The sequence below is a fragment of the Saccostrea echinata genome, unplaced genomic scaffold (genome assembly GCF_033153115.1).
Source record: "Saccostrea echinata isolate AGI-Se365-2 ecotype Australia unplaced genomic scaffold, CSIRO_AGI_Sech_v1 ptg000029l, whole genome shotgun sequence".
NCBI lineage: Eukaryota > Metazoa > Mollusca > Bivalvia > Ostreida > Ostreidae > Saccostrea > Saccostrea echinata.
Window position 1 is genome coordinate 35,297,672 of NW_026889778.1, and position 25,839 is coordinate 35,323,510.

The 25,839-nt window shown below is 32.9% G+C and overlaps 1 protein-coding gene across 6 annotated transcripts; it reads right to left on the reverse strand.

The window, feature by feature from the left end:
* Positions 1 to 6,786: 6,786 nt before the first annotated feature.
* LOC133194765 (uncharacterized) lies at positions 6,787 to 17,491 on the reverse strand. Of its 6 annotated transcripts, XR_009722174.1 has the most exons (6): positions 17,292 to 17,491; positions 15,958 to 16,089; positions 11,997 to 12,070; positions 11,628 to 11,837; positions 10,276 to 10,354; positions 6,787 to 7,344 (listed from the first exon to the last, which is right to left on the reverse strand). XR_009722174.1 is itself a non-coding variant. In XM_061330671.1 (5 exons), the coding sequence occupies exons 2-5, from the start codon at positions 15,974 to 15,976 to the stop codon at positions 7,251 to 7,253; spliced, it is 279 nt and encodes a 92-aa protein (XP_061186655.1). In that variant the 5' UTR covers positions 15,977 to 16,089; positions 17,292 to 17,491; the 3' UTR covers positions 6,787 to 7,250. The 6 variants fall into 6 exon arrangements, 4 of the variants coding, with proteins under 4 accessions (XP_061186655.1, XP_061186657.1, XP_061186654.1 ...); XM_061330671.1 differs by lacking the exon at positions 11,628 to 11,837 and having other exon boundaries at positions 11,981 to 12,067; XM_061330673.1 differs by lacking the exon at positions 11,628 to 11,837 and having other exon boundaries at positions 11,981 to 12,070.
* Between the last annotated feature and the right edge of the window lie 8,348 nt (positions 17,492 to 25,839).

Genomic DNA, 25,839 nt, shown 5'->3' on the forward strand with positions numbered 1-25,839 from the left:
TTTTATATTCAAAAATGAGATGATATAGATTTATATAAAAAAAAACACAGAAAAATTGTCGTTGAATTAAAGGGTGCTTACTAGAAAACTAATAAAGAGTGTCTGCTTAAATTAGAATATTTACATTTCCAATGTCTTTGTCCGAGATAAAATTACAAATTGTAAAAATACTTTATTTCTACATAAATCTACTGGTTCATCGATAGGCGCGGTTAAAAAAAAAATCACGTGCGGGGCGGGACAAATTGAGACAGAAGCGGGGCTATTAGCACGGGAATTTGCAGAATCAGGAGAATGTAAATATAAGGAATAACTGTCAGATTTTTTGGATTCATGACGATGATCAATCGATTGGCTTGCGTGATAATTTTATGCATAAACGCCTTCGGCGTTTATGCAAATTATCACGCAAGCCACTCGATTGATCACATCATGAATCCAAAAAATAAGACAGTTATTCCTTAATTAAACGTAGAATGCAACAAACATGGATTCAGACAGAGTTCACTAATATAAGAGAGAGAGAGAGAGAGAGAGAGAGAGAGAGAGAGAGAGAGAGAGATGTAGGAGGTATACGAAAAATTATCTTCTTTTCCATCCTTGATTAGAATTGTAAATAAGTATATCATAAAACGTCTGCAGTCTTTGCCTGCTGATATGGGCTGATTCATCGGAGTAAAAAGAATTTAATATGTCCCTATTGTTTTATTAAGAGTTTCAATTTCAAGTACATAGACGTTCGGTTATCGTGCAATGTCTGCGAAAGTGACAATTTGAAAGCAAGTGAACCTTTGTCAAAACAAAAGAATAACGACAAACATTGCAGTCTCTAGTGATAAACAATATTCATGCATTTACAGTGAACCACTATTTTGTGTCCGTGCAATATTTATTTTCAAATATTCAGACTAATTTTAAACAGAATATTTTTAATACGAAATCTAATCTAACCTAGCTAAAACCGATAGGTAAGGACGTCAACTTTAATCTATGTGTAATTAAAAACGCAACTAAATCATTTTTTAGAAATACATGTATATATATAAATAAATATGAAAATTATGATGATTCATAAAATATTTTGAACGTAAGTTTGACTTAGCTAAGACCTAGCTAAGTTCATTTTATGTTACGATTTAAGACAAATTTAAGTAGTACCTAGGCAGGTCTTAAGATTGCGCCTAAAACATACTTATGACCCTACTTAATAGTAAAAAAAAAATCCGGAACCTTTCGGAGAACCGTGGACAAATTTAATTGTAATCTCTTGTTTTATTCTTTACACTTTAATGCTCGTTTTATAAATAGCTTTTTATTTTCTCAATATCGAAACTTGCAGGACGGTCAGGGGTCTTTGAAGCCTTCCATCTTATTCAGAGTTAATAAAGAAACAAAATTATGAATTTCGATACACACCCCATTTCAGGAAACACGACCCCTTATAAGTAAGGACGTTATATACATATATGCATGTGAAGGAAAACTGCTTGTTGGTAAAAGTGTTTAATCTCACCCTTACTCCACCTTTAAGTCCCCCACGAAATATACTTATAATTACATGTACATTTAAATGAAAGTCCAACAAAGTGAAGAGAATTGACCCACTTTATTTTTACATGGTTCTATACGTAGTAGTATAGTCGGTGTTAGAAACATGCATTGCAATTGAATTAAGAAAATTGTAACAATTTTTCATTTAGTCTCAAACTGAACATAATCTGGTATGACTTATTAAGTTATTTAAAGTTATTTAAAAGTCATACAAGAATTATACATGTGCTACATGTAGTTAAGGCATCGATCGGTGTGTATTATTTCAGAAGCCCTCCGTAAACTTACTTCCGTGATTTTTTTTTAAATCCAGTTCGACCAATTGGTAGAAAACTCGACTCAGCTCAGAGAGACAAGAAGGGCGTTCTAATGAAATTTAAGAAAAAAACAACTACATGCATGGGAGCAATCTATTCAGCTACTCCTGTTTGTATCTTAATCTGTTGTGTAATTTTTATTTTATCTATGTACCAGTGATCCAGATAACATATTTGCGGAATCGTAATACATTTTCCCCCTTTTAAATGCGGAATCGTAATTAAAAAAATATTCGAGAAATTGTGACTCATTTTTTGCGGAAAGATATTATCAATATGCGAAAACGTGGAACACCGCTTCAAAGTGAAGGATTGGTGATATCCAACAAGAAGACCAAGGACAAAAAGAAAAAAATATATATATATAATCTCGTTTTCCTACCCATGTTCAAATGGTTGGGGTTTCTCTCTCTTTTTTGTGGCCCGAATGTAGAAAAGATTTTCGAGTTTAGACAATAGGTTTAGGTTTTTTTCCTGCTTGTCAAACTGTTTTGGAGTCCCCCCCCCCCCTCCCGCGTTAAAAATCGATTTTTAAGCAGCAAAAAGGAAGAAAAAATGACAACACGCCTTATATTAAAATTTCCTATGTACATTAGCAACAGTTATTTTCTCGGGAGAATAAAAAAAACACTAGGGGGCATCCCTGTACCCCTTCGATACTGCATGCTTCAGATCGTAGTATTTCCCGGTTTAATATCAAGGCTAGACCGTGACTGTGACTTCCTGTTCTATTCCTTATTTGGGGGGAGAGGGTAATCTATGTTCAATTTGGAAGACCAATTATAGAATCTGTGCTGTGTGAGTCAATAACCTCTAAAGCATAATCCCCTTTCAATTATTAAATGGATACATTATATATGATATGTTTTAAAAACTATATTCGCTGTAAAGGTCCCTGGTACAGAGCGAGGACAATCTCCCAGCCTGAAAAAACACGATTCTCAATTTTGAAAGTTCTTGAAAAGTTACATTTTTCAAAAAAAAAATGTATTGTCAATATCATCTTTTACACATTAGCTTCCTTTATTTTACTGAATAACTTATTGATAAATAATTTATTTTTCGCCACGAAGTCTTCTTGTCATTGATGTGTTTCAGTGTGATTAAAATAAAAGAGGTTGTTGAAGCGTATTTTTTTCTATAATGTTCGATTTTCAAATGGAATGGGCTCAGACTCCATTTTTTAAAACTTTAAGTTAATTTTACATTTCCTTTTCGGTCATTTAAAGGTTAATGTAGAAAGGGAACTTGCCCCATTCATTTTCAAAAATCATTTTGTGTGGCTCCAAAAAACCAGTTTTCCACTAAATATGCTTTACTTACAACTTTAAAACAAATCATCAACCAATGCCAATTAATAAAATAAAGGAATCAAATATGTTGAAAATGCCATTCCTGAAAACTTTATTTTAGAAAAATATAACTTTTCCATGAACTTTAAAGATTGAGAAATTTATTATCTCAGAGGGGGTGATTGTCCCCGCCTTATACGCCCCGTATCTTTTAAGATGTCTTTTAGGTTTCACAATAATGTGCATTATAAAACCACTATCGTTATTTTGATCTAACTTTACCATGATATTTTAGTAGGGATATTTCCTACAGCTGATTGATTGATTGTGTGTATTTTTGTCCCATTCGAGAATTTCCTACAGTTGAAGTCAAGCTTTTATCATTTAAAATTTACAGCATACCACCGACAAACATTTATCTGCTTTTATATACATTGTACATCAGTTTGCATTGGTCTATAATTCTTACCCAATTTGATCTTCCCCTTAACTCGTTCTCCCAAGCAGAATAACATGTTATATAGTTTTATCATATCTCTACTGATTTTTTCCCTATAGAACATTAGATCGTTAGATGTGACTAATTCCCTAGAAATCATAATGAATGGATTAGTCCCCGTGCGTTAGTCAAGTGAGCTAATCCCTGCTTCGAAAGCTAATTCCCGGTTATCCGTAATCCTCTAGATTTTACTTTTACATTGGTATGATATGTGAATGGACTAATCCCCGTGTGTTAGTTAGTTAGTGAGCTAATCCCTGCTATGAAATCATGCTATCTGAATCCTCTAACTCTAAATTTTAAGTTTTTATCAGTATAATAAAACAGTTAAAAGTATATCATTGCGGGAGTTAGCAAGATTTCAGTTCCTCTCGACCAGGACTATTTCCCTCGGCTTCGCCTCGGGAAATAGTCTTGGCCTTGGGGAACTGAAATCTTGCTAACTCCCTCAGTGGTATATTTCAACTGTATAAGTATCCACCGTTCTGGTCATGAAAAGCATTTCTAGATATTTAATACTGCAAAAGTTATGTAGTTTTATTCTGCAATCTAACGAAAAAATAAACATATACAAAGAAAATTAAATTTCGGTTTATTTCAAAAATAAAAATCATCACAAATTGTGCTCATTCAAAATGCAGTCAAAATATGATCTATTCATGTAGCTTACATTACATTAGAAATTCAAACACATGCAAGTTTATCAATAGAGGTTGATATAATATCATATTTAGCAATGTTTTAATAATTATATACACATCATAAAAAAGTGTCTTTTTATATTATGCTCACACATAGCAAGAGGCTACTCTAACTTACACAGTAAGTCAACACTCTTCTAAACTAACTCAACATGAAAACACATAATGAGCTACACTACTTACACACATATTGAGTCACTACATGACTATTACACATAAAAAAATCAATATTAGCACACAAAATGGGCTACATGTACACTACCGCAGGTAAAATTCTACATTCCCAACACAAAATGAATCCCATGCTACATGTACAACAAACAAATCAAAATAACAATACAAAATATGTATTACAAATACATGTAACATTATTAAAACACACAATGAGCTATACCAGTAACACACATAAAATTATACATTCCAAACAAATGAGTCACCATACTACATGTACAACTCACATAACAAATAACAAAAGTACCACACATAATAAGCTACACTACTAACACACATGTGGAGTCACTACAGAACTAACACACATGTCAAGTAACTACACTACTTACACACATGTCAAGACACTACACTACTTACACACATGTTGAGTCACTACACTACTGATATATACCTTACAAATAACAATTTTAAATCACACGATGAGCAATACAAGTAACACACATAAAATTATCCATTCCCAACACACGAGTCACCATACTACATGTACAACTCACATAACAAATAACAAAATTACCACACTTCATAAGCTACACTACTAACACACATGTTGATTCACTACACTACTAACACACATGTCGAGTCACTACTCTACTTACACACATGTCGAGTCACTACGCTTCTAATATATAACTTACAAATAACAGTTTTAAATCGCACGATGAGTTATACAAGTAACACATTTAAAATTATACAATCACGACACACCAGTCACCATACTACATGTACAACTCACATAACAAATAACAAAATTACCACACTTCATAAGCTACACTCATAAAACACATGCTGAGTCACTACACTACTTACACACATGTCGAGTCACTACACTACTTACACACATATCGAGTCACTACACTTCTAATATATACTTACAAATAACAGTTTTAAATCGCGCAATGAGTTATACAAGTAACACATTTAAAATTATACAATCCCGACACACCAGTCACCATACCACATTTACAACTCACATAACAAATAACAAAATTACCACACATCATAAACTACACTCATAAAACACATGCTGAGTCACTACACTACTTACACACATGTCGAGTCACTACACTACTTACACACATATCGAGTCACTACACTTCTAATATATACTTACAAATAACAGTTTTAAATCGCGCAATGAGTTATACAAGTAACACATTTAAAATTATACAATCCCGACACACCAGTCACCATACTACATTTACAACTCACATAACAAATAACAAAATTACCACACATCATAAGCTACACTCATAAAACACATGCCGAGTCACTACACTACTTACACACATGTTGAGTCACTACACTACTTACACACATATTGAGTCACTACACTTCTAATATATACCTTACAAATAACAGTTTTAAATAGCGCAATGAGTTATACAAGTAACACATTTAATATTATACAATCCCGACACACCAGTCACCATACTACATGTACAACTCACATAACAAATAACAAAATTACCACACATCATAAGCTACACTACTAACACACATGTCGAGTCACTACACTAATAAAATATACATTACAAAAAAAATTATTAAAGCACACAATGAGCTATACCAGTAACACACATCAAATTAAAATATACTTTCCCAACACAAGAGTTGCCATACTACATATACAACAACCATAACAAATAACAAAAATACCACATATAATAAGCTACACTTCAAACACACATGTCGAGTCACTACACTACTAACACACATGTCATGTCACTACACACTAACATACTTGTGGAGTCACTACAATACTAATATATACACTACAAATAACTATATTAAAACACACACAATGAGTTATACAAGTAACACACATAAAATTATACATTCCCAACACATGAGTCACCATACTACATGTACAACTCACATAACAAATAACAAAATTACCACACATAATAAGCTACACTACTAACACACATGTCGAGTCACTACACTACTAACACACATGTCATGTCACTACACTACTAACACACATGTCGAGTCACTTTACTACTAATATATACATTACAAATAACCATTTTAAATCACACGATGAGGCATATCAGTAACATACATAAAATTATACATTCCTAACACATGAGTCACCATACTACATACGTACACAAAATAACCACACATCATAAGCTACACTCATAACACACATGTCGAGTCACTACACTACTTACACACATGTCGAGTCACTACATATATTACAAAAAACAATATTTACACACATTATGAGTTATACCAGTAACACACATAAAATTATACATTAATTCCCAACACATGAGTCACCATACTATATGTACTATCATACATGTAAAACAAATATTAACAAAATTACCACACATAACGAGCTATACTACTAACACACATTTCAAGTCACTACACTACCATTCATATAATGTTATATATAAATGAGGTCATATAAGGAGTCAATACATTTACAATAGAGTCAACATGCTCCTAAAACACACTTATATTAGGTCGTTATAGCACTTGTCACATGTACTTGCACATGAATCACTATTATGACAAAAGAATTCTTTAGATGTACATGTAGTTGTTATTTAATCTTTGTCTAGCTGTTATGATATTTTAACAGCAAATTTTATACTCTTTCCTGCAAATTCAAAGATTGTTCTGCTTTCTGGAGGGGCATTCAAACACTTCAATTGACCATGTTTAAGTCATACCGACTTATTCCACTCCACATTGGCACTCTATGGCTGTTTTTCTTTTGTCCACACATCTTACAAATGGTACTGAAATACATAATTATATAATAGAACCATTAAAGCTTTTACATAAAAATGAAATAAAAATATATCAGTGATCAAGTTTCCAATCTTAATTAAGACACAACAACACTTCTTTAAAAGCAAAAGGACAAGAATAAATTTTAAAATTAAAATTCCTAAAACAGCTAGTTAACATTTTGTGTATTTGATTTGTATTAAATGATTATCCTTTAGAACTTGTTAGCCTTTTGAATTACTGTAAATGTATAATATTTAGTGTGTACGATATTTGGCAGAAGTTGATTATTGAGCAAGTTAGCGGAGATTTGATTTAGAGCATTTGTTAATGTTCTTCTTTATGTGTATTTGTGCAAGACATTTAGCGTTGTACTTGAATTAGCGGACATTGCTTTCCGACAAAGGCACTAAAAAGAATACACAGCGAAAAGTATATTCACAACTTAACAAACACTTTCTGAAATTTTGGGTTATCCTTTTCTTTTGTCCTTGCCTTTGGTTTCCTATCAAGCTTTCCAGTTTAAAGTGCCAAACTTTAATCTCATCTTGTTCTATAATTTACATATCAAAAGGTTGGAATCTTTATAGTTAGGACTATATAAGTACTCACAACAGAATACATGCATCTAGACAAATAAGGATTTTTTCAAAATGAAAACATGTATCCAAGCAAGTCACTTATAAGAATATTATAAATGAAAACATTCAACAAGCTACACAAATTAGATTCATTTAGCTTTTCCTGTATATTTATCTGTCTCTCATTAGTAACATATATTAATAAATGGAGTAAAATGAACGACCTAATTTTAATTACACTCAAAGTCTACCAAGTAACAGTAATATGTAATAATTAGTTTTACATGTTTCATAATGTGCATAAGGAGATGGGTGAACAAGGCATGCAAAAAGCCTATAGCTTCAAATGTATAAAAGTCATATTCAAATACTGAGTTTAGTATTTAGAGTAAAGTTCTTCTTATTGAAAGGTATAACATTATACATGTATTACAAACAAAACTTTTCTGTGGAAAATTCTTTAAGCAAAAATCATTCTATGATAAAAAAAAAAGTGGTATTCTAGGGGTTGAAACCCAAGCAATGAAATTAAATCCTGAATATCAGTTTTTTTTCTAAGAGACTAACATGCTAACCACTAAACTACATTGTACATACATGTAGCTCATGACAAAAATGGGCATTTACATATGTAAATCATGTTTAAAAATGTGGCTCTTGACTAAATGGATTTCAAATATATTTCTGAAAGATATGCAGGGTTTGACACTAAGGCACGTCCGACTGACCCAGTCTAGTAAATGCATGGTCCGTCATGTTAAATGTTCAATAACTTGCCCGACTGGTTGTGTGGATGAAATAAATGTTAACTCTCATTTCAGTCTTTCAAATAAATGCTCTGACTAAAAACTTTTTAAAGAAATTTTCTTAATTTTCAGATTGCAAACACAGCCATTGCTTTGAAAAAGAAAACTTTCCTGCATGACACAATTGCTATTTTTTTTAGACCGGCTGTAATAGACAAGTCACAATCGAAACCTCAGCTTTGTTCAGTATCATTTGGTATAAATATTCATTGAATATTATAGTTTTTAATTTATTTACATGTATATTTACGGTAATAATTTTATTTAAGTTCCTTGAATTTATGTTCTTTAAAGCTTATAACATTCGCATGTTCGCTCATTGGGCTGCTACCTATGGGCTCAACAGTCTGTCAAAATGTATACATGAACACATGCGAGAGATACACTGTAGTATGGTTTCAAAACTTTTTCCCCATTATAATAGGAGGTTATAAATAGAAAATTTTCAAGTTTGGTCAGGGCTAGTGAATTTATGGTCAGAGCTAGTAAAAATTATGGGAAGTAGCACGACTGATCTAGTACTCATAAAAGTTAATGTCAAACCATGATATGAATGTTGTTGTGACTAGTGGTGTTCCAATCATCGATTATAATCGAAAATCAGTCGATTGCTGGCATAATCCAAGCGCTCGATTACAATTTTTTTATTCTGATTAATCGGGTTATTTATTTTATTTTAAAAGCGTAATAGTTTTTAAGCCAAATATTCCAGCCGCAACTTTTCTATTAACTTAATTATATGCATATCGTAATGGCACAGACAAAGAGACATTGTATTCATACCCGGGTAACAACGCTCATTCCTGGGTATGGACGTACTTTGGATTCTACAAAATGAGCGTAGAACCAGCTTGACTAGATAGAACATTCTGTCGTTAAAATGATATTGTCCTAAGGACTAGGGGTTGTTCCGAGACACAGTTATTCCAACTACAGCTGGACCACCACAGAAAGTTGTTATTCAACCATTCTTACCATTTAATAAACTAAAATTGACAGACTTTGTAAATGTCCGATTATAATTGATAATTAGTTAGTTACAGTAGCCTGATCATCGATTATGAAATTCTTACCAATTCCCATCACTAGTTGTGACATAAAAGTCTATTTTTAGAAGAGTTGGTCATTTCACCATGTTTTTGTCAAACGAAATAGGAAAAGTTTTAAATATACTTCGAGTATAATCTTACCAAAATATGGAGTGAAGACCTACTCATATTTAAAAAGTATGATATAGGAGGAAAAAATGACCATTTTTGCCCTCTTTTGGTGTGTATCTGCTATTTCATAGATCAATAATATTAATCGTTATAAGATTGTAGCAAATTGCAAAGATTTTACATAAGGTATACAATAATGTTACATGAAGTATCAAAGAAAATTTTGACATGATTAAGATTTAACTTTTTACATCTTTTTTTGTTACACAATAGGCATTTACTTGCCTTGTTTGCCCATCATCTTTATCAGTAGATAAGGTTTATGATTCAGACGGCATCTGATAATGCAGCAATAAAATGTAAAATGATAGAAATAAGTGCACTATGCTCACTTTTTTCCTCCCAGAGCTCTTCTTTTCATCTTCAATTTCTTCCTCTTCATTTCCTCAACTTTTTCTTCTATTGCAAGTTCTGTAAAAAAAAAAATCCAATTCGATAAACTACTAAACTGACAAAAACTCAATTTTCAGTCAAGTTTCGGATTTTACCAGATTCATGAAAAATCTTGGCATACTGAACCTTTTTAGTGATTTATCTGAGAAAAGAGTGGTTAGTAACTTAATCGTTTTCATGTACCTGCTTGACTTCGACAGAAACGTTTTGGTACTAGAATGTGAAATACATACTTTTGTTATTACCTAAAATATTTCCATGACCTCAAATTCACCTATATTTCTTGCTGCTATTAAAGCCTGGTCAAGAAATAACGTTTCCCCTATAACAGGCATCAATTAACAAGGTTATGATTCAAAGTTTCAAAGTGTGCAGCTTGATTCACACAAAAGAAAAAAAAAAGACTGAACAGATTTACAAGTACTTGCAAAGAAGACTAGAAATGTGTCTTGATCGACATTTTCAGCCTAAGGTAAAGTCAGGGCATAGTCATGTAACATGTAACATTTTTCATGATGAATTACCTATATACAGTCCAATCTCATTATCTTAAACTAGATGACACAAAGTAAAAAAAAATAAAGATGTTCCTGGGTTCCAGTAAAGAGTACTCAAATACCACTTAATCATACAGTGAAACCTGTGTAATCCGACATGCACTGGGAGACAAATTTTTTGTCGGAATAGATAGGGCGTCGTATTGATCAGTGTAAAAAAACATAGAAAAAAGTAAAATGGGAATGAAATTTAACGTTGGAATTTACAGTGTGACGGATTGCACAGGTGTCAGATTAGACAGTTTTCACTGTACAATCATATAATTATGGAGATAACGAAGCTCAAGAGTCCATAGAAAAAATACAAATCAGGAGCAAACACGGACCACTAAAAACATCAGAGGTGGGATCAGGTGCAATATAGGAGTAAACATCCTCTGCCAATCATTCACATTTGATGTGTGCTCCTTGTCATGATCGGGAAAAAGGAAAAGTCTGTAGACAATTCAATGTGTAAACAGACAATTCAATGTGTAAATAATGGTCAAACAATTAGTATTAAAAACATCAGTCCGCATTCAACTTACATGTAATGAAAGATTGTTTTGCTGACAAGGTCATTGTATCGACCATAGCTAATTACACACATGCAAGTCACTACATCCAGTCAAAGTTGATGTTTTGATATTTTTTCTCAAAATATTTATGAAAGAATAAGATAAGTACACGGTAATTTTGTTGACTTGAAGAAATACATTGATGGGGAAAGGGGGGGGTATTGTGATAATAATTACCTAGTCCTTTTTCATTCTGCCTTTTTCTTTATTTCTTTCCCTTTCTCTTCCGTTCCACCCTCTGGCTCATTATCTTCCATCACTTCATCCCTCTCAGAAATGGTTTCCAGTACAGATAAAGTGGTTGATGAATGACTTACTCAAAATTATGGACCCATGATATAGATGTTGTAATAATGTTACATGACACACACTGCAAGTCACTGTGCCCTGTAAAAATTGTTACCTTCTTCATTTATATTTAAGGATCAAGAACTAAATAAGAATTCATTCTTAAGTTTTACAAAAAAACTTTATAAATCAGGATTTGAGAGAGCTTTGTAAAAATACTGTGAGATACATAATGTAATAACCTTGTCCTTTCTTCACCTTGTCCTCCTTGTTCTTCAGCTTTTTCTCCACTTCCTCATCTTCCTTCATTAAATCTTCCCTAGTAGCTGCTTCTAGTAGAAATAAATACCAATAAAATAAATTAAAAAAATCTTGACTCAAGAAACAGTAATGGTTACACATATTATAAAAAAAGAACATTCTTAGAATATTTGTGAAGAACTAAATAAGTATTTTAGCTAATTAAAGTAAAAGACATTCCTATCAAATAGAAAACAAGAAGTCTGTGATCGAGCCAATGCTCACTAGTAATTATAATTCCCGCACTGATTTGAATTTGGTACGGACAAGCACAGGGGTAAACAGGAAGTTGACGTCAAATTCATACAAAAATGAATCCCACCATATGGCATGCCTAAACAATTTAAAAGTGTGCTAAACTTTCAAGCATCATCATTAACAGTTGTTGAGAAAACTGTGATGGAAATTTAGTACGGACAGATGGAGGGATAAACAGGAAGTTAACATGGGATTCCTACAAAAATACATCCTACCATATGGCATGCCTAAACAGAGAGCGTGCTAAAATATTAAGCACCTTCGATGAGTAGTTGCTGAGAAAAGTGCAACAGAAATTTGGTAAGGACATGGATATAATAAATATGACTGATTTAAATCATGTTTCTGTCATTCCATGTAAACTTTGATCCTCTTCTGTGGCCCTACCCTACCCCTAGGGTCCATGAATTGAACAAACTTGAATCTACACTACTGGTATTTCAGGAAGCTTTCAAATACATGCAAGTTTCTCAATTAATGCAAAATTGGTTATTTTCACTGGTTTTAATTTTCATGATTTGAGGGGATTTAATTTGTGGTTGAAAAAAAAAACAACATATGACACCATATCATAAAATTTCGATATTTGGTTTCACTACAATGTATACTAGTAGCTTAACACTGAAGGGTTTTTTTTTTATTTTGCCTACCATGAAATGAGACCTTGATTTTTAAGGTTTCATTTAAAACACATGCATCTTTCACTTATAGAGTCACAGCTTAGTAATCGAACAATCTCATTACCTATTTCAAACATCTTGGATTGACAAGGTGCTAGGAACAAGAATTGAACAGGGACCTATTGATTATAATGCGAGTACCGACAACAACTACCGTCTAGGCTACTGTGATTTGTCAGTTTCAGGAATTAAGATAAGGGATATCAATAATGAACACTTAAGTAATTATTGCAAAATATAAAGTCTAAACATTTCGGAAAGACTATGAATTTTAAATTAATTCTACTGATTTAGTTAAAAGTTTTTGTTAGAGACTGATAAAGGAGACTTAAATTTTCAATTCAACTTTCCAGCATCATGTTTTATACAGTGTAAGCATGGCCTGACTAAATATATGCCTGAGATATTTTAATGTCAGGGTTCAACACTAATGTTAGTCCGTTAGTCTGATCAGACTAATACATTTTCATTTGGACTAATAAAATCTGTCGCTAGTAAGTCCCAACAGACCAATAAAAATTTCTGGAAAACAAAATGAATAAATTACGATTTTCAACAATTAACATTTACTAGATTATTCCTATATATTCCTATGTAAAACTTTGATCGCCCATTGTGGCCCCACCCGACCCCCAGGGGTCATGATTTGAACAAACTTGAATCTACACTACCTGAGGATGCTTCCACATAAGTTTCATATTTTCAAGCACAGTGGTTCTTGAGAAGAAGATTTTTTAATGATGCCATTAATTTTTCACAAATTCTTAATTATCTCCCCTTGGAAGAAGGCGTGGTCCTTCATTTGAACAAACTTGAATCCCCTTTACCCAAGGATACTTTGTGCCAAGTTTGGTTGAAATTGGCCCAGTGGTTCTTGAGAAGAAGATGAAAATGTGAAAAGTTTACAACAACAACGACAACAACAACGACAGACAACGGACAAATTTTGATCAGAAAAGCTCACTTGAGCCTTTGGCTCAGGTGAGCTAAAAATCTTTGGAATAAAACAATTCATGTACTTTCAAAAAACTATAAAAAGTACATTAATTGTAATCAGTCTTCGACAAATCCCGGGAGTCCGAAGCCCGGGACCTGGTAAAATTGGAAGGGGGCATGTGGAAATTGCATACTTACAAGCCCAAAGGGCATGTGAATTCTGAGGCCTAAGCCTCCGTATTATTAAATTAAGTAATACACATGTACCAATAACATTAAATGTACTTAAAAGTCTGATTTTTCATCTGAAGTGGAGCACCAAATAAAATTTTAACGATTAGTTTATTCTACCACGATTTCCAGGGAACTCTTTTGCAAAAGAAACACAAAAAGTGTACAGGTTGAAAACAATATTAATGGCTAGACAATAGATCGATAGAAATGGATTTCGGATCATTTCCTTGCCATGAAAAGGCAAATAAGAATAAAATTACTTGATAAAATTCTGGGCATGTGAATATTTGTTCGGGCTAGCGTAATAAGTGGTTAAACCTGCCCGAAGGGCATGTACTGAAAAAAAGATTTGGCAAAGACTGCATTGTAATGTTTATTTTTAGATAAATCGTTACAAAACACTGATCTTTCCTTTTTTGACGGACTCATGTGAAGTAGTAAAAGAAGGACATGTTTGTTGAAACACCCTGTATTAAAGGGATTTCAACGCTTATGTACATGATGTATTTGTTTAACCATTCATCCCACTCCAAAACAAACAAGAGGCCCATGGGCCACATCACTCACCTGAGCACATTGGCTAGGCAAAAGACCGGGGGGGGGGGGGGGGGGGGGGGGGGCTTGAATTTTAAACTACCTGATGATGCTTCCATGTCAATATAACAAATGGCTTTGTTGTACTTGAGAAGATTTTTTAAAAAAAATTCCCATATATTCCTTTGTAAAAATTTGATCCCTCATTGTGGCTCCTCCCTATCCCAGGGGTCATCATTTGAACAAACTTGAATCTACACTACCTGAGGATGCTTCCATATCAATATGACTAAACATAGCTTTTCTGTTCTTGAGAAGAAATATTTTTTCTATATGTTCTTGTGTAAAACTTTCCATCCTCCATTGGGCCCCATCCTACCCCTGGGGATCATCATTTGAACAAAATTGAATCTACGCTACCTGAGGATGCTTCCATATCAATATGACTAAACATAGCTTTTCTGTTCTTCAGAAGAAGATATTTTCCTTTATATTTCTATGTAAAACTTTGATCCTCCATTGTGGCTCCGCCCTACCCTCGGGGGTCATGGTTTGAACAAACTTGAATCTACACTACCTGAGGATGCTTCCATATAAATATGCCTCATCATGGCTTTGCTTTTCTTGAGAAGAAGATTTTTAAAGATTTTTCCTATATATTTCTATGTAAAACTTTGATCCTCCATTGTGGCCCCGCCCTACCCCCGGGGGTCAAGATTTGAACAAATTTGAATCAACACTACCTGAGGATGCTTCCATATAAAAATGACTCATCATGGCTTTGCTGTTCTTGAGAAGAAGATTTTTAAAGATTTTTCCTATATATTTCTATGTAAAACTTTGATCCTCCATTGCAGCCCCGCCCTACCCCCGGGGGTCATGATTTGAACAAACTTGAATGTACACTACTTAAGGATGCTTCCACATGAGTTTCATCTTTCCTGGCCCTATGGTTCTTGAGAAGAAGATTTTTAAATGATGCCATTATTTTTTCAGTAATTCCTAATTATCTCCCCTTGAAAGAGGGCGTGGCCCTTTATTTGAACAAACTTGAATCCCCTTCACCCAAGGATACTTTGTGGCAAGTTCGGTTGAAATTGGCCCAGTGGTTCTTGAGAAGTCGAAAATGTGAAAAGTTTACAGACAGACAGACGGACAGACAGACAGACAGACGGACAGACAGACGGACGCCGGACAAAATGTGATCAGAAAAGCTCACTTGAGCTTTCAGCTCAGGTGAGCTAAAAAAAGAAGCTTTTTAAAACAATTCTACTTACACATTAGAAGTACTGCCATCTTTTTTCTCCTGGTGAAGATTCAAAATATAATTAAATGGGTTTGTGTTCACTGGCCAATAGTTTTAAACACCATCTGCAGGAACCTTGAAGTTTTCCCGTATCACCATGAACCTAAAAAAATCGATGTTATACTTCAGTATCACAAAACATCCATCCTAAAACATTCACAGACAGACATTACACACATACAAACGTTCCATGTTCCATTTATGTTCATTATTTGAAAATAATCATAAATCATGAATTTGCTTCATCTTGCACTGATTTAAGTCCCAACATTGTTAAGTTAAATAAATAATACAGTTAAAAAGCATGTTTTACTGACCATGCTGACAAATAATACATTAGACAAAATTAATACATGTATCGATCATGCCATCAATAAAATATGAAAAATGTTAGTGTGCATGTTCACACACACTTGAATAAGTTGACTGACTGCTTCCAAAGAATGTACATGTCCTCATTCATGTAATCCTGTTCCATGAATATAGTTTTCATTTATACCCCTTCATAAAATGACACATGCATGTCACTTACATACCAGTCTAGACGAACTCCAAAAACAGCGTTTCTGGAAGTAAGAAATTGAGACTGAAAAAGACTCCGAAAAAAGAGTCCGCGCATGCGCACACACACAAAAAATGGCGATTTTTCGGCAAAAATGATGGGTCTACAAAAACTGTCCGTGCAAAGTTTTGGAAAGTATGGCAATTATACCAGTACTCAGAAATGCTAAATAAAAGACTTCGGAAGAGATCGTATTTGTCAGATTTTTGATTTTATTTGCAAAAAAGGAGATATTTACTTTCAAAGTTAACGTTTCAAGTCAGATCAATTATAGAGAAAATGATACGTTTTGAGAAGTAAATATGCATAAAAAAGGGATATATCTGCAAAATGGGGCAATATATATTGCAACTGTTAAAAACTTGACTGAATTTTACACATAAATTAGCATTCCGGTTTTTTATTTGTGTACGACATCTGAATTGGACGCATAAGTTTTTACCATCCTTATTTACCGATTTTTTATCATATACGAACAGATATTATTATGAACACATTTTTAAAACTATTATCTATCAATATGAAGACTTTAAAACCCACTCTTCTAGATATTAAGGGCACAACATGTCTTCTAAAAATGAACCTATTAATACCTCTGCTCCGTGGTGGAAAAATGCACATTTTCTGATTAAAATAAATACAAGTTGGGTGTCTTCAAAAACAAATAAAAGCACCTTTAGTGTAGGAACGACATAAAATTTAAATCAAGGAGACAATAAATTTAATAAGAAAATATTTCTTACCGGCAGTATTGAATTTGATGTCGTATATCCAATTCACTAATATGCAAGAGTTTGAAGCGATAAATAAGTCAATATTCACAAAATAATTTAATAAATGCAATTATCCATTCAACAAAAAATAAAATGAAGTAATATTGCACTAAATACAGCCATTATGCAGCCGTATATTTGGAGAAAGCGAACTATAATCCATCGTTTGTTTACATTGGACGCCAGTTTGGCGCAATGCATGATGGAGCCAAAGACTTCGTTTCCGGAGTTCACGCTGTTTTTGGAGTTCGTCTAGACTGCATACGGCAAGACCCTGCCGGCCTGTACATTGAGTACACTACTTTCACTTTGAACTTGAACTTGACTGAATACCGATTCCGACCTCGTTTGTGAATTTTTGTGTACATATTGAATCCTTATGTAAAAATATATTCAACTTAGCTTTGAATTAATAAATAATATAAATTGACACATTAATTGAATTTATTCGCTCATACATGTAACTGTAAACAACAGGAGGAAAGAGAATTAGCTGTATGTTCATAAGGGGGGGGGGGGGGGGGGTTACTCCCATATGAAACTGTCTGGGTGGTTTAAACACAGGCACAAATTTAGCTTCCATAAACCTGTAACAGACAGCATTTCTCCTCCTATATATGTAAAATATGTATAGAAAGCCATGCGAAAAAGTGGTCAAGGCAAGAACAGGCATGGGATAATGACTGAAATATAACATAACACAGTTTTACAAATAAACCCTTCACAGAAAGTTGTGCTAGGTTCCCTACATGAACTCATGGATTCTGAAAAACCTGTACCAGAAACCTGTGCCATTTTCCATATCTGGAGACCCTGATTTGGGAAATCGACCATGTCAAAAAATAACCAAATATGGAGTCATGAGATCTGCATGTGCCTTGATTAATTCATCTAGATCTGGGTTAGGATCTTGGAGAATCCCCTGATGTTGCTGTAGATGCCAAATAGAGACTGAATACAAACTTTACCATGCTTTACATTATTAATTTGATTAGTTTTAGAATTTTTAAAGTTTGAAATTAATACATGTGTGAGAGCGCCACATTCATTTTTATAGAACTTATCTACACTATCATTTTAACAATTTATAGTAGTTTCTTATTAAGAATCAAATGATTCAATGCACAATTCTATAGTAATTTAACTTAATTAGGCCAAATGAAAAAAAATTATGTGTTTCTGGTGACATATGCTAAAAAAATTAGGCTAGGTAAGTAGGGAATAACTTTTTTTTTTACTTTACTGTTAATTTTGTTTACTTGTTTGTTTGTTATTTAATTCCCTTTCAAGAAATTTTCACTCATATGGAGATGCCACTACTTGTCGGTGGAGGGCTGCAAATTAATAGACCTATACTCCGCTCTCAGTGAGGGATCTTTTTCATGCCAGCACCTACTGCGACATAGGACCTCTGTTTATATGGTCTCATCCGAAGGACCGGTCTTCACATCCCACAGTGGGATTCGAACCTGCAATCAACTCCTTACTTCGCGACTCTAGAGCAAACACTCTAACCACTGCGTCACACAAGCAACACTTTTTATTTTGAAAGCATCAATTAATTATTCTGTACATTGTTTTTCTATCATATACATGTACATAAACATACATGTATATGAATAAACAAACAAACATATATATATATATATATATATATATATATATATATATATATATATATATATATATATACATATATATATATATATATATATATATATATATATATATATATATATATATATATATATATATATAAAGTAGGAGTACTCTTTAAGACTCTTGGATAAACAGGTTTTTACAGTGTACGAGACATGCATTTTATGGATTGCACTATGAGAAAACTTTACTATGAACAAAAGTATGATTCAAAATCTCTATTTGGAATAAAAAGTAGTAGAGTCGGTGGGTAAAATTAGGTCAGCTGGGTTATGGGAAATACATGTTGTTGTTTTTTTTCAGCCTAAGTTTGTTCAATTTGAATTTAATAAAATCATAACTTTCTTTATCATGTGATGACACAAAATGAAATGGGATTGTTAACTTAGGTTAAATCATCATTGATCAACAAAGACTATTTCAATGTCTGTCAGCTTGCACTGAAACACCCAAGGATAAAGATTTCAAATGGCTTCTATATTAGACTTACTTACTTAGACTTTTAGTTCAAAAGTGACAAAATCATTCAAGTTGACCTAAGTACAATTCCAAGTGATATACATGTATATTAGTTATGTATCTTTTATAAAGTAAGAAAGACACAAGCTATATTAGCTCAGGATCATGAATCCTTCTTATCTGATTTGCACAAAGGAAGTTATGATCATGCTATGTAAAAAGCCGTGAGATTAAAAATACATGTATATAGTTTGAACCAAATCTGCCTCATTCAAATTTTGTAAGTTAGAAACTGTCTTCTTGGGACAAGTATTCCTTGCCTACACATTGGTTTCTGTGCACAAGAACACCTTGCTTTCAACCTCAGATTCTGTGTCCATATCTTGGGTCTGTGGAGCCCATACATCTTTTCTAAATTTCATATATGGGTTCCGTGCCTTAACTGTGTCTATATACACTATGTCTATTTCACCTCAAAATTTTGGAAGGACACTATATTGCGACTCGATTTGTTTTAAAATATGCACATTAAGCAAAATAAAAGTTGTGTATTTCATAGATTTCAACAATTGGAAATGATAATATTATTAAATTACAAACTTCAACTCAGCCTGAAAGTACAATTTTTTTAACAAGTAGAATTTCTCTTAGCATGCTTACCAATAGACGTACTCAATATATATGGGGTATACAGTCCACCAATACATTTCCCATAGGCGACAATGTTAACCTTTTCTCACACTGTTTTAAATCCTTGCTTTACATTTAAGGATGGAACAACTCTCAAATAACATCTCAAGGTGGAATGTCAGATTGTTTTCCGGCCAAATGCACACATTCGCAAAAAATAAACATCTGAAAATGAAAGTAATTAAAACAATAAAAGTAAAGCATTAACATTTCCAAAATCTAGGGTGTGCACATATCAAACTATACAATTCCTTTCCTTTAAAGTCGCCCGCGTGGCGCAGTGGTTAGAGCGTCTGCTCTAGAGTCGCGGAGTAAGGAGTTGATTCTTACGTCGCGGGTTCGAATCCCACTGTGGGACGTGGAGACCCATCCTTCGGATGAGATCGTATAAACCGAGGTCCCATGTCGCAGTAGGTGCTGGCACAAAAAAGATCCCTCACTGCTCAATGGCCATAAATGCCGAGTATAGGACAAAATTTGCAGCTCTCCACCGGCAAGTGGTGGCGTCTCCATATGAGTGAAAAATTCTTGAGAGGGATGTTAAACAACATACAAACAAAACAAACCTTTCCTTTAAAAGATATAATGTCGAAATCTTTCCAATGAACAGAGCCAAGGGAAAATTGAATGCACACTTTGGTGCTAATATGGTTGATTTAATGACCATTTTAAATTTTTTTTACTTCAGTGCAATTATCATGATTATGGTGCATGACACAAGCCTTCAGCATATGCCAACGAGTATGTTAATCTTTCTGTACGTTGATGCAAGTTTTTTAAGCTTTGTACATGCTGTAGTGTGGCAAAGCCTTAATTTGAAGAGGTGTAGAGCAACCTTTACATCTTTTGTGTGTGTATGTGAATTTACAAGAGTCTCACTTAGCCTATCTTCTTTTACGTGTTGGTATCACAGCTGTATCACGTATCACGCTCACAAACACCACAGTGAAAGGTTTAAAATATATGCACAACCAAACCTTTGTGAAATATCTGCACTTGACTGATATCACATGCATGACTTAATAATTTTATACGTGACTCGAATGACCTCTGATTTGTTTATCATGTAAATATTTTGAACTTGTCATTTACACCTTTATATAACGTTTCTTACTCTATACTTACCATGAGGGGTATTTACATACTAAAATAAATCACAGAATGACATCGAAGGTATAATCCAATAAGTATTTCTATGTTATTAGGTTCACAATCAAGCATCACGCCACAACAGTTACGATTAAGTAGTAATTCGTTCCGGTGATGACTCGGAATGAAATTTTACACAGAAAAAAAAAGTTTATTACTTGAGTAAATTTGAGTAGAATAGGTTAATCAGACAATTTTTTTTTTACTAGAAATAAACATGGTAAATGGAGAGGGGGGAGGGGGGAGGCATTAACAATGTTCAAATAGATATTTCTATATATAGTCCCTGATTAGACTAAGTGTAAAATTTACGCAGTTCTTTATATATACGATGGACAATGTTTAGCAATTCATGCACCGATCCAGTCCAGTCCACTCATATTTTTTTACTTTTATTTTTTTATTTTTTATTTATTTATTTATTTATTTATTTTTTTTTTTTTTGAGTTTTCAAATTGTAGTTTTGCTCAGGGGGGGGGGGGGGGGGGGGGATGGACAAGTTTGCGTTTTTAAAATTTATCTATTTATTTTTTAAGTTTTGGGTAAATTTCTCAGTTGGATTTTTTTTTTTTTTGGGGGGGGGGGCATGGAACCCCCCCCCCCCCCCCCCGGAAGAATTCCTGGATCATCTCCTTCTGAGGAAACAATAGTGAACATGAATCACTAACTCTAATGAATAAATAAGGTAAAGTCTTGGAAACCACATTTTACAATTACCGTAATCACACCTCATCAAGTCTAGAGACTGTAATTATTTCTCTTACACGGACAGGTAAGCAACTAATGATTAAAGTTTCCAATCTGAATACATGTACAAAAACTTGCAGATTTTCATATTTTGATTAGTTTACCAGCTTTAAGGACACATACAAGAAGAACTGAGCATACTTTATTTTTGGATGAAAGAGAACTCTGATCTTGTCTACACTAGCCGTAGTATTTTAAAAATGCATTTCCCCTTCCGATCAAAACAGTTTATCATACACGTACCTCCATTATAAAGATATCTAATCTTTCTAAATTCTTTTTATACAATACATGTGCAGGTGTTCCATTGTGACATACATCAGGGACATTGTATTAGAAAATATTTAAATGAATTTGTTCATTTGAAATTCTGTAAAATCAGTCGAGAAACATTTAAAATCGAAAAGTGTGATTCTTATATGGTGAGAACGTACTGTTAAATACTTTTGTAATCATACATATTTGAAGCAGTTTTTTTTTTTTAAATAAAGAATAAATTACAAATGAAGTGCATGTCTTGGACAAAGATAAATCAGATAAATAATTTCTAACTTCATAAAATAATTTATTTAACTTCTGAACTGAAGATGTGTTGATGGCAATATGTGTGACTATAAAGGATAGAGATAATTCCAGTTCAGTTCATAACTAGAACAAAGAACCAGATACGTTTGATATATTACATGAAGTATAATTTTTTATATAAGTTGAACATAATTAATTGATACGAGTGCATGAAATAGAAACATGTCAACGTTATGAATAATTCGAGAAAATTCGAACTTAGACTCGATGACGACTGCAAATTATGCTTAACAAATGGATTGGGCCATGTAGTGGATTTAAAGTTATATGGAAATATATTTAAATAATTCTTTAACCTTAAAGTTTTATTTTGTGGATTATAACTAAGGGATTTGAACATAAATTTTTCAAGGGCATATAAACAACGAAATCTAAATACTCTATGTTTATCGAGTGATTGATAAATATCTTTGTATATGGAAACGATGTGATGTTTTGTAATTAACGCTTTAATTCACGGTAAAATCAACAGAAAATTAACTTACCTGATGAGATCATTTGTTGCTTTGTAGTAAAATCGAGATCATTACACACCGGAAGTCGGCCATAGTATTAGTCTGCATTGCGCATGCGCTAGAATCAAAACCGAGTAAAGTGTGTAAGGGCCATTTTTTGATCATAAGTCGGTGTGTGAAAATACGGGTGTAAACCGTCAAATGACACCAACTTTTTTTTCTCGATTTTTTGGGCATAAATAATCGAGAACTACCCATTTTTCGTAAAACGGCAACTCACTACAGTGATTACTGTAGTGACTTGAAAAACTGTAGTGAGTTGATTGATGTGTCAATAAGTACCTGAGCTGAGTTGAAGGTGTTTACAAACGCACCCTCACACACACCCTCACACACCCTCACACACCCTCACACACACGTTTGAAACAGAAAAGCATGATTCCCACCTGCTGTTGAAATCTGGATGAGAGCAAATGTCGTTATCATGAAGATGCAGGACAACATTGTCTATAATGAAAATTTAAAAGAAATTGTATACTTGTGTTTAAAATATGTTTTTCAGGGAATTCTGGAGAGATCTCTTGCGCCACAGAGAATCTACGATTAAATTACATCAGACAGTTTGATTCTTGTGAACTGACTTCCAGCAATCAGTATATATATATATATATATATATATATATATATATATATATATATATATATATATATATATATATATATATATATATATATATGTGTGTGTGTGTGTGTGTGTGTGTGTGAGAGGGTGTGTGTGTGTGTGTGTGTGTGTGTGTGTAAGGGTGTGTGTGTGTGTGTGTGAGAGAGAGAGAGAGGGTGTGTGAGGGTGTGTGTGTGTGTGTGTTTTATGTATGTTTACATATGAAAAATTAATATTAAGGATACAGGCAATACTAATGTTAAAAAAATTGTTACATACTGAGCTAGGTGATTTTTTGAATCTTAAGGATATCCGATCCTCAGCCAGGAAGGATAACTATATAATTTATTATTTTATTTAAAAAGTCTCAAAATGAAGCTTGGAATTGAGATCTTCTCGTGCAACAATTTTCATTATATGCATCTTAAAATGATTCAAGGTTCTTTGAAGTCTTAGAAACGGTCTTTTATAAAGTTGACATTTTTACTACATAAAAGAACAAAAATAAATTCATTTTTAGAGAAATCGAATTTTCTTTAGTTAAGCGTTAGATACCACTGCTTATTAGCATGATATGAAATTAGATGTGATCAATATGTGAGGTCTACCAATGATAGCGCAAGCTTTTTACACTATGTATTATATGACAATTGAAGTAAAAAGAGGAATGTAAATACTGTATAAGCATAAAAAAGATGCCATTTTCTCCAAATGCCTGGATACCTATATTTTTCTATCCTAAATTATATTTGTTGATCAATTTTCAATTAGAAAATGCATAGCTGGTGTTTTCATTCACATCTCCTGATAATATATTTGAGATTTGACAATTTTCCCTATATAATATGATTAACTATAATAATGAACTTTGAAGAAATTCCATGGGTAAATTCACGTTACTATGTGAAATCAAAGGCATTTTTGTGAGCATTTTCAATTACTTAAAAGCTGATTTTCAGAACCTGAGGATCGGACTACCTTAAGCAGTGTCGAGTCATTATATTTGATCTCTATTTGAAAGAGTATGATTTTATAACTTATCTTACCTTGTGGTCTTGATGATGATCTATGAGCAGAATACAACACAATATTTATCTTTAAAAGGAACAGGAAAATAAATAATAATTGACTATCTATTAGAGAAAAATTATGCAATAAGCTAAACCTGTTTTTTCTGAGCTGGATCTTTATCTAAGCCCAAAGCTTCTAACCAATCATTTTACAACAGCACCAGGAAGTATGTCAATCTTAAACTGCTCTCCTGATTCGGTTCTATATTAAGCATTCTATACAACTCCATGGTTAAAAGACATTGCAAATTGTTGCACCGTATATATTGCATTTAAAAAATCTTTTAAAAGGAATACAAATTCAAGATTCCTAAATAACCTGTTTCAAAATTAACCAAGCACAAAGTGAGTCAGTTTTTTTTACATCAATTCATATGTCATTCATTTTTTTTTTGGATAAAAATTTAAGTGCAAATATCTTCAATATTTTAAAAGGTATTCATTCATAAACAGGTACATGTATGTTTGAGATGTCAAATGCTTAACTGTTACAGGTAGACAAGCGACGTACCAACAAACACAGAACTTTGCAAAATGATACAAAATTTTCGGTATATTGTTCATATACCTACAGAAAAAAATATGCTTTTATTACATTATATCGTTTAAAAATATTGATGCAAAAATTTGAATCAAAGCGGTCAATAGAAAATTGCAATAAAAGTTTTTTTTTTCATTGTTTGTTTTTGCTATTATATGAGAGTATACCAAAAGCCAACTCAGTTGTTAAAGAAGGGAACCTTCTCAGCTTCTTTGACAATATGTCAACTGTTAGATAATATTGAGAAATTGAGGAAATGTACATTTTAACAAATGATGTATGATACAGCTGTACTGTATAAGTTAAAAGCAATTATTATTTAACTTTAAAAACTGATATTCTTAGAGCAATAATTTCTTCACTATTTTATTTTAATATAATTATAATAATTAATATTGCAATTTTATAAACAATAAGTTTGATCATCTAAACTTAAATTTAGTAAAATCTATAATGAAATTAAATGCACTAGAAATATCAGGCTTGGCTTGAATAACATTGC

Bases quoted from the DNA above. Each gene is read 5' to 3' on its own strand.
- LOC133194765 (XM_061330669.1), bottom strand. From the start codon at position 12,158: ATGTTCTTTTTTTATAATATGTGTAACCATTACTGTTTCTTGAGTCAA. The intron at 10,355-11,980 runs GTTATTACATTA...TTTTTTTTACAG, and splicing joins CAAGGTGAAGAAAGGACAAG to AACTTGCAATAGAAGAAAAA. The intron at 7,345-10,275 runs GTGAGCATAGTG...TATGTATTTCAG, and splicing joins AGAGCTCTGGGAGGAAAAAA to TACCATTTGTAAGATGTGTG.